At 31.3% G+C, this 13502-nt stretch overlaps 1 protein-coding gene across 1 annotated transcript in view; it reads right to left on the bottom strand.

The window, feature by feature from the left end:
* Positions 1-13502, bottom strand: part of LOC111619220 (tectonin beta-propeller repeat-containing protein 2-like) — a 73426-nt gene that overhangs the window by 51605 nt on the left and 8319 nt on the right. The window contains exons 2-3 of the mRNA XM_023360906.1: positions 11398-11523; positions 4012-4175 (exon numbers count right to left, since the gene is read on the bottom strand). Of these exons, the coding sequence (XP_023216674.1) occupies positions 4012-4175; positions 11398-11412 (179 nt within the window). The 5' untranslated portion in view covers positions 11413-11523. The remainder of the gene's footprint in view (positions 1-4011; positions 4176-11397; positions 11524-13502) is intronic.

The raw sequence follows: 13502 nt of genomic DNA, 5'->3' as shown, positions 1-13502 counted from the left end.
ATAATAACTCATGACTTTATTCCCGACATCAAGGACTTTCTTACTTACATGTACACCTCTTGCCACATAACCACTCAGATGTTTACTAATCACGGTAGATTTTTTGCCTACCTGGCCAGGTTTAAGAACACTGACAGCCCTGAGTGCTCTATTTGTGGTACCACGGACAGTAGTGCACACTACATTCTCAACTGTTCAATGTTAGACTCCATCTCAGGATTGTTACTGAGGCTCATGACTACAATTGGCCTCCCCAAAACCTTAACTGCCTCCTCAGGCACAAAGACACATATGGTGCCCTTATCCACCTCATTGCTATGTACTTCAAACGGACATCTGTACCAGCATACTCTTAGTATATTGCCACTGTTTTCATTGTACATTCGCGCTCAATCTCTCTTCAGTGCAACCTCCACTTTGTTCCGCGTTTGCTCTTGTAAGTGCAAGAATTTTCTTTGCACTATTCTGCACAGAGCTTTCAAACCCACTTACTCGTCTATACCTTTAACTATACGCGCTCTATATGTTTGTATATACGCGTTTTGTTTGTGTGTACTGATGCACCCCTTTGCATCAGTCTTGTTCATGCCCCACACTAAAGCATGATTTTGTTCATTCTATTATTTTGTATTATTCTCATTGTAACCTATCAGGTTCTGTTAATTTTATTCTCCTGTACACGAGTCTACCCGGTTATGTTCCACGGCACCGGATATGTACTATTGGTATGTTATAAATGAAATAAACTGATATTAAATAATAAATGGTTTTTAGTAGGTCCGCTGCTCGTTTAAACTCAACAGTCTGTGCAATATCTGCTATTGGTCTAGATTCGACCAATCCTGTCGCGACACGAATCAGCAATGACGTTTTACCGAATTATAGGAGTATTTTTAGCATGTTTGTATGAATACTGTCGCAGTTTTTTTGCTGTGATATAGGAATGCGAACTATAGGAACCCGTGTTATAGGGGGGGTCAACTGTATATTATAAAGTGCTGCTAAAACTCAAAAATGAGTCCCAATATGAGGGAGTTATATGGTGTGGTAACCCTCTATCCCCCATCCACGAAGAAGGTTCCCGTTTTTACCTGAAAGGCGTGCTGCTGAAGATATAAGGGCTGGAAGTTTTGCCCTCTAAAAATTTCTAAAACAGTCCAGAACATTCAAGAGTATTTGAGAGCATTCCATAACATTCCAGAATGTTCTGGAACATCCTGGAACATTCTGGAATGTTATGGAATGCTCGCAAATACTCTCGAATGTTCTGGACTGTTCTAGAAATTTCTAGAGGGCAAAACATTCTGAATGTTTGGGAACATCCCAGATCATTGTGGAACATTCCAGAACACTCTCAAATGTTGTGGAATGTTCTGGAACATTGTGGACCATTTGAAGCCTTTTTTGTATGGGTAGGACTACTCATTGGTGGGGATATATAAAGCAAGATCCGTCGTGGGTTTGAACGTCAGTTTCTTATCAGTGACGAAGGGAAGAACTGAAAAAGAAGTGAAAATTCCAAAGTAATGCAGTGAGTGAATAAAAACAAACAGTGAAGTGTGGGTAGTCAAAGTGATACAGTGACTGAATATAAATCGAAAATAAAGTGTGAAAACTGTGTAAAGTGTACTTAGTGTATTTGTTAATAAAAAGTTGATTTGATTTATATTTTATGCAATGCCCAAACTTAAAAGAGGAGGAGGAGCTCTTGCCAGTTCTGAATTTTCTTTTGAATATTACTGGGAATTTTCTTTTGAATAGTAAAGTTGATATTGTCGACAATATTATTTTTAGTTGCCAAAATTGCCCTTTAAAATAGCCACTCCAAATAATAATAAGAAACACAGACCAAACATTTAGGAGTTGAAGGTTGAAATTTGGTACACAGTTAGGGTGCATTACGAGAACGTACACTAATAAGGAATTTTTCAAAATTCCCCCCCGCAGGAGAGAGGGACAGGATTAAGGCTTCCCATGAAGAACTTGGCTTCTATTATACTATTTTAGATGCTTTTTTTGCGTTTTTGATTACGTTTTAATAGGGTACATCATGAGAATGTACACTAAGAAGGAATTTTTTTAAATTCCCCCCATGGGGAGAGGTTGTTAACACTTCCCCATGAGGAAGTGTTAACAATGAAAATGTTAACAATGAAAGTAGTTAAGTAACAATTGAAATGTTAAGAGAAAGCGACATGCAAGATTTACAGGCGCAGATGCGGTTTTTTGTGTTTTTGCAAGAAATCAAACATATTTTTAGACCCATCTAAAAATTTTCTAATTAGTCTGGAAACAGGGCAACATAATTCTTGCATTCTGAGAAAACAGGTAAGATTGGCTATAATGTAATAATCTTAATCTTCGCTATTGTTACTTTTTGCCCGAGCAACGCCGGGCTTATCTGCTAGTAAAAGGTATAAATACATATGCTATCCCAGTCTTGCTTTATTTATTTGGTATGATCAACTATAAAAATAGTGACCTAAGGAAAATAAATGTCAAAACACAAAAGTTACTAGCAATTAAAAAGGCACATCGGCAAAAAGCAGAGGTAGAAAGACTGTATTTGCCGGTAAATCAAGGAGGAAGAGGACTATTAAATATAGAGTACATGTATAAAGCACAAATAGTTAAATATAAACAATACTTAAAAGACAAAAGAGATCATTTGATCAAAGTAATAGTAAAATATGATATAGATAGGGATAAATATTCAATAATAAAAGAAGCGAAAGTGATAGAAAGTGAATTATATTTACCATGAGGAAAAATACATACAGATGAAGAAATTAAAAAATCAATAGTAAAATGGCATAATGCTGTTTGGAGAAATAAACAATTACATGGTCAATTTCCTAAAAAGATGTTAGATCAGAGTAATATAGATAGAGAGCTTGATTTGAATGGATTAAAAAGAAACAAATAGCCTAGTATTGAATCTTTAATATTTGCTATACAGGACCAGGCTGTTATGACACGACAATATCAGCATGACATCTTAAAGGAGCCAGTGGATGGGAAATAGTCACCTATGTGCAATTAAAGACGAGACAATGCAGCATATTATATCAGGATGTGAAAAACTGGCAGGGACTTGTTATGTAAGATGTCATAATAACCTTGTCCAGTACGTCTACTGGTGCCTGGCCCAAAAACATAAAATAGAAGTTGCTGACCAATGGTGGAAGGAAATATTACTCCAGTCATAAGTTAAGGAAAATAGTTCAACCAAGATACTATAAGAAATGCCTGTCCAAACTAATGTCATTGTATCTCACAATAGACCAGATTTAATTTATGTTGATAAAAATCATAATAAAACATTTTTAATAGATATAACTGTACCATCAGATTATAACATTGGTGCTAAAGATATTGAAAAATTGAGTAAATATAATTTTTTGAAATTGGAAGTTAACTGCCTGTGAAATACACAGATAACTGTTGTTCCAATAGTAATAGGAGCAACAGGAATAGTAGCGAAAAACAAAGAAATACATAGATCAATTTGAATCCAACATTGATATTACTATTCTTCAGAAACAGGCAGTTATACACACATCACTTATACTCAACAGAGTGCTTGGAGATGCTATCTTTGAGGTCAATACAACAGATCAACTCAAGCATGATATACAACAATCTCAAGGCATACAGCAACCTTCAAATTCGCAACAGTCATCAGATATACATTATTCATTAGTTAATCCAGATTTACCTAATACGAGTTTTGAGACTAGTACAAAAAGCTCATCTGGAAACTTCTTGAGAAGAGGAAAAGGGAGGAGAAGAGGAACTATTTGTATTTTACATGCAAACAGTTCCTCTTCTCCTCCCTTTATATAGTTCCTCTTCTCCTCCCATGCAAATAGTCTCCTCTTCTCCTTCAAGTGCAACTAATACAGTAAAGGGGGGAAATAGGTATATTCTTTCCCGTGGGTTATGGGATGAGGTATTCTTTATTCCGATGTAATTCGTGGATATTTTATTATAATAATAGATACTTTATACCTTTTACGATTTTGCTTTCCAATTTGTTGAATTTCATTATTTGAAGCTGGATTAAAAAATAAGCATCGTTCAGTGGTTCCTATTAAAAGCCTGCAGTAGCAATATGCAAGTTGAATTACTGGATAATTCTCTTCAATTAGCAAGTATGATGATGGTATGTCAACCTATAAAAATATTTTATATTTTATAAAATAATATTTATAATATTGTAGTATTACAATACTACAGTATAAATCTGAAATTTTCCCACTAATAATCTGATCAAAGAAATCAATGATTTAATAATTATAAACTATAGTGTCTTATGAATAAAAAATATAAAGATGCACAACAAAAAAAATAAATTTAAATATAACTTGTTCAAAACTGTTTATTCCAGAAATAAGAAGATACTCTATTTTACACAGTAGTTATGCCTTCACTATATTTATCCCAGTTACTGATACAGTTTTAATGTCATTTCATAAAAAAAGAACTATCTGGGGAAACCAGGAAATCAGATATTTATGTATGGTGAAAGCTGGCATGCTGGTATATCCCAAGGAAATGTCAGCATGCCCGTTTAAGTGAGGTTATAGATTCATCTCTAAAGGGTGCATTAATTAAAAAAAACACGACTGAGTTATGACACATAAAAACAAAAGAATTTTTATTCGTTTTAGTGAAACTGTCAGTACTACATCAAAAACTATGATTACATGTTTAATTTCTTTATTTTGTCTTTATAATGATGTAAAATACTCTTATAATTCCAAAAGTGCTTTTTTTTATGTGTATTTTATTGTTATTTGGTTCAAAAATGCAAAAAGAAACATATTATATTTAAGAAATTTGCTTTAAATTATCTCAGCTTACATCAATTAATATCAGCTTTGTGTGAAATTTGAGAGACAGGTATTATTTTTAAGGTTAAGGTATATAGTCAGTCAGTCAGTCAGTCAGTAGCCCACACTGACTAACTACTACTACTAATAATGTCAATGTTTTATTGTCTTGTAAACAAAAACTTTCTTCCTGGTTTTAAGTCAGTCAAATTACAATGTTTTATTTTATTGTATGTTTTCTTTAACATTTAATTAACAACTAGTTTTGTTTGATTTGATTAATTTTATATTTTAGTTGCAGTTTAACTGGCATGCCAGTAATCCCAGGTTTTCAGCATGCCGATCATTCTGTGAAAATATGGTAATAATTTAAATAAAAAAACTATGCAAGAATGCAAGAATAAATATAAATATAACATCATTCTTGAATTCAGTATATTTCATTCCAAAATATATTAAGATTCATTCATTAGTGAATATTTTAACTAAATATAGGGTTCTATAATTAAAGTATCCACAAGTTTCCAGAGAAGGTTCACATATTTTTCCATACTGCAGCACCACTGTCATGCTGCCATTAAGGTACTGCAGTACTATAGAATTTACAATATAATTAATTTTGAAATGACTAATACAAATTCATTTATAACACCCACTTTATTAGTAATATGTACGGATTTTTATATTTTAAAATCATAAAGTATTTTCAAATGTTTTTACACAAGTTTAAATTTTCTCTAATGTAAAGAAAAAAATGTGCTAAATACATGGTGAGAAAATATCTTATAAAATTAACAAAAATTTAAAGTAAAATTGTGAAAACTTAAATCCTATTTTTTTCCTAGATAATTATTGGCAAAATTGACTTCTAAAATTTTTTAATTTCTAAATTCACTGTTATTGTCTATCAGGAAATATTTATATTGCCATTTAATTTATAAGTAGTCAAAAATATTCACAGAATATCATAGAATTGCAAATGCAATTCTATGCAAAATTTTCAGATTTTTGCATAGTTTCTACAAACTTGTATTTTCTAATTTATTTTGTCAGATGGACAGTCATTTTCACCAATTAGTACTATAAAATTGTGGAATAATGACATAAGAGAATGGTCACTTTTGGAATATGCAGCTTTATACTATTGAATACTTAATTAAAAGTAAAACCTATGATTACCAAGAAATGCTTAATTACAGGTGTCTTGACTATTATACAGTGAAACCTCCATTAATGGACACTCCCAAATAGCAGACACCTCTACTTTATAGACATTTTTACAATCCCCAGACCCTTCAAATAAAACATCTATCATTTTGTGAGGGAGCTGAAGGGGGAGAAGAACAAACTAACGATATATGAGATATATCATTATCGTCTCCATGCCATCTGGACTGCCAAGCAGTAACAGTCAACGTCATGTGGGAGCAGTTAAGTCAGAAGTTAATGTCTCATTTACAAACAACACAACCTGTTTATTAAACAATTTAACTTACAAAAAGTTCATAGTCATGAAGGGTTTTAAGTCCTTGTATACTTCAGTGCATAGTCTTCAAAGAAGAAGAGGAAAGTCCAGCAATGAAGGTGATTTCCATTCGCTGATCAGATGTTGCATTCTAAGTCCAGTTGTCAAACAGGAAATGATGTCCGATGCACATTCCAATGAATGCAGACTGAAATGTCCAAAGTTTCTCTCAATGAAGGTCCGATCTTCAGAGGACCCAACTTTCAGAGGATATATTGTTAAAGGATGAAGATGGAACCTTGCAGGAAGCACCCCAACAAGGGACATAGCCTCATGAGAAGCCACAACAAAGAACGAAGTGTCCTTGTAGCCTGGGCTTAAATATATTTTCATCTCACAAATCATCACTTTATTGGTTATTAATCCCCTTTCTTGGTCCCAGATTGGTCTTTCTCTGTTACCTGGTGAAATTGGACCAGATCAGTTCCTGAGGAAGATGACTGTTTATTAATACAATTCAACACAGTCTTTCATTTTGTGTTGAATGAACCTTGTACCTTTACTAACATTCCCCTTTTTGTTCGTCTTGTCTTATAAAAAATTTAATTTACTAATTTTTCTTCTTTTTTTTGCAGGGTTTTAATATTAAAATTTTATTTTTTTCCTTTTTCCTTTATAATTTAATTCCCTTAATTTTAATTAATTGCAAAGATCAAGGTTTGTTTTTGTTTTGATTTTTGGTTAAAAGAATGTTTTTCGTCCCAGCCCAGGGCCTCACACATTTACCTCTAAATAGCAGATGCTGTCATCCACAACAAACCTTACAAAAATGTAATGTACTGCCTTCAATATTCTGAAACAAGTAATCACATACAAAATATTTTAAAATGAAAACAAAGAATCAGTTCAAATATTCTTTCAGATGACAAATTTTGACTGTAGGTGTTGAATAAAGACTGACCGAAAATAGGAATAGGGAAAAAGGGCAGGTTGTAAAAAACTAAACAATATTCTTTATCTGTTAGAGAAGGCTAATCTGGTTAAGTTGTCAATCACTGCTTATTGTCATACATATTAATGTTATTAAACTTGGTGTTATTGTTGGAATTAAGCTTAAGGTACCAAGAAACCATAAATTTTTCCTAAATCATTCATTCATTTAACAAGAACCAAAAGAATAAAAAGAAACTTAAAATGATTATGACAACAGGATTTATGTGGTGAAAGTTCAAAGGTTGTATTATAAAGGCAATTTGCCAGCCAGTTTAAAGTATGGGAAGATATTAGTATTCTTACATTTATGATCTTAACAACTTTTTGGTGGCTAAGATATAATTTTTAATAAATCATTTATTGCAAAAAGCAAAAATGTTCAAAAAAATACTACTTGATAACTACAAAGTACACAAATCACTATATCAATTTTTATTAGTCACTTAGATCACAAATAACATTATAAATGCAAGAATGCCAAATACTTTTACCACCCCTTGAAGTGGCTAGCAAATCACTTTTATCACTTGGTTTCAAAATTACTAATGAGAGTTTGAATGTCATGTCATTATTTGTTCCATTTTTTACCAAAAAACTGATTCAAACTCTCACCAGCTAAACTGACCTTTGTCCACCTTTCTGTTCAAAACAAGTGTCCTGTCCAATCTGTTTGCTATTCAATTAAAATGAGATTTTTACAGCTGAAAAGATAAATATACAGTATATATATTTTAATTATATATCCTATTTATACTTTTTGGTATATTCACATCCCTACTACAAATTTGATGTTTTCATAATCCATTATGTTTTTCACTATATGATGATCATGTTAAAATACAATATAGCAACCAGCATGTACTGTACCTCCTAAAGTCAAATGCACACATGCGGCGCGGCAAGGAAAAGTGGCAGAATGACGTCACTTTTTCTCGCCGCAGAAGTCAATTTTGTGCCGCAAAAGTTGATTGAATTCTATCTTTTGCGGCAACGCTGCCAAGACGCGTTTCTATCAGCCAATAACAGTTTGTCTCGTAGTCACGTGAGAAAATACAATCACGTGGTGTTTTAATGGTGGAAAGTTCGAGGCAGTTAACCGAGATAACTAAAATCAGAATAAAGAGGAAAGGATAAATTTAAAACAAATTCTACACAAATAATCATATATAATTTAATTCAAAGAACAAAACAACCGAATCTTACTCGAAACAGTATTCTTTATCGAGAGATCTTGATCCATGAATAAGTCTATTTTGTAATACCAGTTCTTTCTCAATCCAAAAAAAGTATCTCTAATTCAAATCTTCGACAAAATCTTTTAGCTAAATAAAGCGAGCCATACAAAACAAAATTTGTAAACACGTGGATAAGGGACAGTGTGTAAACATGTGGATATTGTTCACCATCTTCAAATACTGAGCGCATGCAATCCACTTACATTTCGTAAGTGGATTGCCACTTGTGTGGTTGTGCTGCCACGTGGCGAAGATGCGTTTGCGTCACCGCTTTTCCTTGCCGCGCCACATGTGTGCATCCGGCTTAACAGTGAACACCCCTAAATAGCAGACAAACTTCTTGGTCCCAACAGTGTCTACTATTCGGAGGTTATACTGTAATTATTTTTCAAAGGGTAAAGTAGATGAGATTTTAATTAATAAATTATCATAAAACATTTGTGTCCTTAATAGAAATGTAGAACCTTAACAAATCCTATCTGTAAATAATCATTTTGTATGGACTTGTGCTTCTAATGATGACAAATTTATTTATCTATCTGGATTGTCCATTCAGTTTCATTACCCATTCTGTTCTTAAATTTTCATCATGTGGAAATGAATGTAATAGGAAAAGTTAAATACACGAACAATCTTGATGCATCATATTTTCATGTACATTACAGTACATCACACACAGCTTCAAACCATTTATAAAGAACTCTCTGGCTATTATGGCAGCCAATTATTGCCATAATATCTACCTGAACTAGTTTTATAAGGCATGTCGCCAATGAAAAACTAAAAATTTCAGACCTACACTAACAACTAGCAGTAACTTAATGCCAGTCAAGACATATGCCTTATGTGGCAGAAGTCAAAACATGTTCTGGAAACTTGTGGAGACTACTTTAGATCACATTAGAGACAGATCAATAAAATTTTTTATGCATATTTATCTTGACAAGAAAAAAGTATGAATAGAGTTTCAAAACATAGTTACAATTTTTGCTACTAGGAAGGGATCTGTAATGGCACCACTATCAACCAGCAATATCACATAACAACAGTGATCTATCATTCACAGTCAGCCAAACTCTTTTCTTCCCTAAACTACACCAAAGAGGATGTTCAACTAACATCATGTTGTAAGGAACTGAGTCAGAGCTGTATTATTATTTAATTTTTATTTTACTTTTTATTCTATTTTGTTTGGGATTTATGTTTAGTTAGGACAAAGGTTCCCTCACCACTCACCTTAGTAACGAAAAAAGAAACAAAAAGAGACGAAGGAAAAAACCAACTCACTGACTAGACAAAGCACCATAGGAAACTAATGCGCACTTGTGCTCCCAGGCAGAAGTTTGAAAGAAGTTCCATAAAAACAAGGGGAACACCCCATACACACACAAAGTAGAGAATTCGCTAAACTTTCATAAAGTAAACATCCCGAATATGTAATAAAAAAGAATAATGTAAGAGGATTTAGCGATTTAGCAAGAAACGTCAGAAACTAGGCTGCCCAGGAAAAGACATGCAAATTTATTATTAGAAGTTAAGTATGTAAATGAGGGGCGTGGTTCCAGAAATAATTGTGACGTCACCTCAGAGTATAAAATGAGCAGGACCAGAGAAGACAAGCAAGGTGAGCCCAGACAGAAATAGAGCGATATGAGCTCCAGAGAGAGATTGAGGTTAATTCCATAGAGAGAATGGAAGCAAGTTTGAGGATAGCGAGAGGAGTAATTCGAAGAAAGTAGGATAAAAGGAAAAAGGTTCCTAGTATTGAGGTGACAGATAAAATTGTAGTTTCTAAGATTCATTGTACGTAGTCCTAATTGTTTGATATTGTCGAGTTCCAAGGAGAAATAGTTTCTAAGTTAGTAAGTAGCTTGTATTATATTTGTCGGGTTTTGTTAATTGTTTCTTTTCATTGAATGAATTGTTTTTGAGTCTTACTAATTTGTACATAGTGAATAATTGAGTTAATATTAAGTATTTGACCCTTGTACATAGTTATTTCCAGAGCACGCATAAGCCCAGGCCTGGCATACTAACCGCAAAACTGCGTAAAGTACGTTAACGGTCGTAAAGTTCAACGATAGTCCCAAACGCCTTACTGACACATAGTTCCATGTCATATAAAAATCCATAGTACTTTACAATGTTTATGCAAGATGATGCAAGATCCCAAACCACAGTCATTGTGAAAGACATACTTTAATTCACATTAGAGACAGATCAATAAAATTTTTTATGCATATTTATCTTGACAAGAAAAAACTATGGATAGAGTTTCAAAACTTAGTTACAATAGTTACATACAGTCTGACACATTTGGCAATGAAAGAGTGACAGTCAGTCTTTTCCAATACAATGTCCTACTCATTCACCAGACATCACATCTTGAGATTTCTGGTTATGAGAATATTCGAAAAGCATGGTTTATATACATGGAATTTCAGATTTATAAGAAGAAAAGAAACAGGTTGAAAGGAAAATGAGTCTCATTAGTCCTGACATGATGCACTTAGCTGTTGTTAATATGATAATTCAATTGCAATAAGTGACAGAGTGATGGAAAGCATGTTAAACAGTTTCTTTAAAACTGCTGCAACAGTGGCACTGTTATAGAGACCTGTAGTGGCAAAATTGTAACTATTTTTAAACTGTCTATTGTTTTCTCATGTCGAGATAAATATGCTTAAAAATTTTTATTGATTCATCTCTAATAGTTTTGTCTCTAGAATGGTCTAAAGTGGTATACTTTAATTATAGACAATCTATACAATGGAGAAACATTTTGAAAATTGATCACCACCTATAGTTTATGAATTAATATTAAATTATGGAATGAAAATTTCATTGATATTCTATTGAAAGCTCTTACCTCATCATAGTTCATTAAAGTGCAAACAACACATCCACCATTATCACCACTAAACAATTTCTCTGCATTTTGACTCCACACTAGAGTATTAATGGATTCTTTATGAATACCTCTAACAACAAAAGTCTAAAAAAATTACTATTTTTTAATATAAAAAACAGGAAAAAATTCATTAGATAATCAATAAAATAAAGGTTTAGTAAAATTTTATAATAGAAAAGTTGTATCTTAAATTACCATTATTGTTAATTTCATTATGACTGTGAAATTGCTTAACTTTTTAGAAATTTACTCTAAGATTATAAACTTTACTAAAATTATGAAAAGAAAAGATTATGATTATGACTTTACAAAATAGACTAAATTTCTAAATGTATTATGACTAGATTAAGATATAGCACTAAGATAAGTTTCATAATTTGGAAATCTGGATAATCTAAGTTTCAAACATAATTACAGTATTATTAAATAATTTTTCAAATTGTTTAAATGCTTTCAAAATGCAAGATTATTGAAAACCATAAATCCAGTTTATATCTTTATTAAAACCATCAATAACATAATCCTGACATACAAAAAATCTACTTGAATGTTTGATTATTATTATGCAATCAGAATAAAAACTTTGTTACACTTCATTGCATGTTCAAATCTTTAATTCCTATTGATGTATTTTAACTATAGTTTAGAAATTCTGCAAAAGAACATTAATTCTTGTAAATGGCCTGAAAAAATAACTCTTTTTTCAACAGTTTCTTCTATTCAAATGTTTGATAATAGATAAACTTAAGTTGTAGATAATGTTCTTATCTGTTTTTTTTTAACAGAAAAATGAAATATTTATATCTATTCATTGTTGAATGTTTGCTTAAACATTTCATAGGTTTGAAACTGTTTTGTTTAATGAAAAACAAAATTTTATACAGATTCACTGATCATTATACATTGTACAAAAATTTCTATATGTTTTTAAATTATAATCTTAATCATATGGTTATACAAAAAGAAAAAGAATACAATTTGTTTGCATTCTCATTCTTTTACAGATTTGTCTAAAATATCTATATTGTCATGTTGATATTTTTGTATTCTTCAATTTCATTGGATGATTATTTGTCATCACCATTACTTTACATTTACTCTGAACACAGTTAAATAGAAACATATCAATAATCTTGAATTGATATTTGCATTTTATCAATAAATGTAACTAGTCTTTTATTTACTTCATATGATGGTTATTTTACTTTCATCAAAATTTCTTACATATTAGTTATAAAGATATTCACTATTCTTATATAAATATAAATGATGCCAATATTTTCTAAATTAAATTATTGATTATGTAGATATTAGTGTTTCTAATGCATGATTCCAAATATTTTTCCTTCACTACTTTAAAAATGAAGTAATATAAACTAATGTAATAGTTAAAGAATGAATTACTTTGTAAAATTACTTTGATAAATGGCATGATATACATTTCTTCCAATAAAAACAATAAATGCAGAATAACTTCTGCTTATATATTTTTTTTATTGAATGTTATGTTTGAAACTGAATGAAAGTTGTAATAACTCCAAACTGCTTTAAAGCTGCATTATTTAAACATACTTTAAAAACTTTAATAATCCAGGATTAAATATTTTTTAAAATATTACAAATGAAAATAATCACAAAACAAACATAGCCTTCTTTATGTCGTTTGCAGCTACAGATACACATTATAAAAGACATTTTAAAAAATTACAATTATTTTGTAATTATCTTTATTTGTAATATTTTATTTAAATGTATAGTTTTCAAAATTACAATTGAGCAAATCTGAAATGAATTTACAGTAGAGCATCGTTTATCAGAATCAATTGGGGACTGGGGTTGTTCGGATAACTTATTTTTCGCATAACCAATTATGTACGGAAAAATATATTAATTTATCCCATGTTGAAATTTTTCTCCGTTGCGTGTCGCTTCGTATTGAATTTTTGTCAACGTTAAGCCTAACAAAGACTATTGTAGCGTTAAAAATTATTTCTTTATTTTGTACAAACAAAATAAATATATTGAAAAATATAAAAACAATAAAAAATTATACTTCAGAAGTT

This window comes from Centruroides sculpturatus, unplaced genomic scaffold, assembly GCF_000671375.1.
Source record: "Centruroides sculpturatus isolate CEXI.00-Female unplaced genomic scaffold, Cexi_2.0 scaffold114, whole genome shotgun sequence".
Classification (NCBI taxonomy): Eukaryota; Metazoa; Arthropoda; class Arachnida; order Scorpiones; family Buthidae; genus Centruroides; species Centruroides sculpturatus.
The sequence above is the reverse complement of the archived record's forward strand: the minus strand, read 5'-3'. Positions and strand labels throughout refer to the sequence as shown.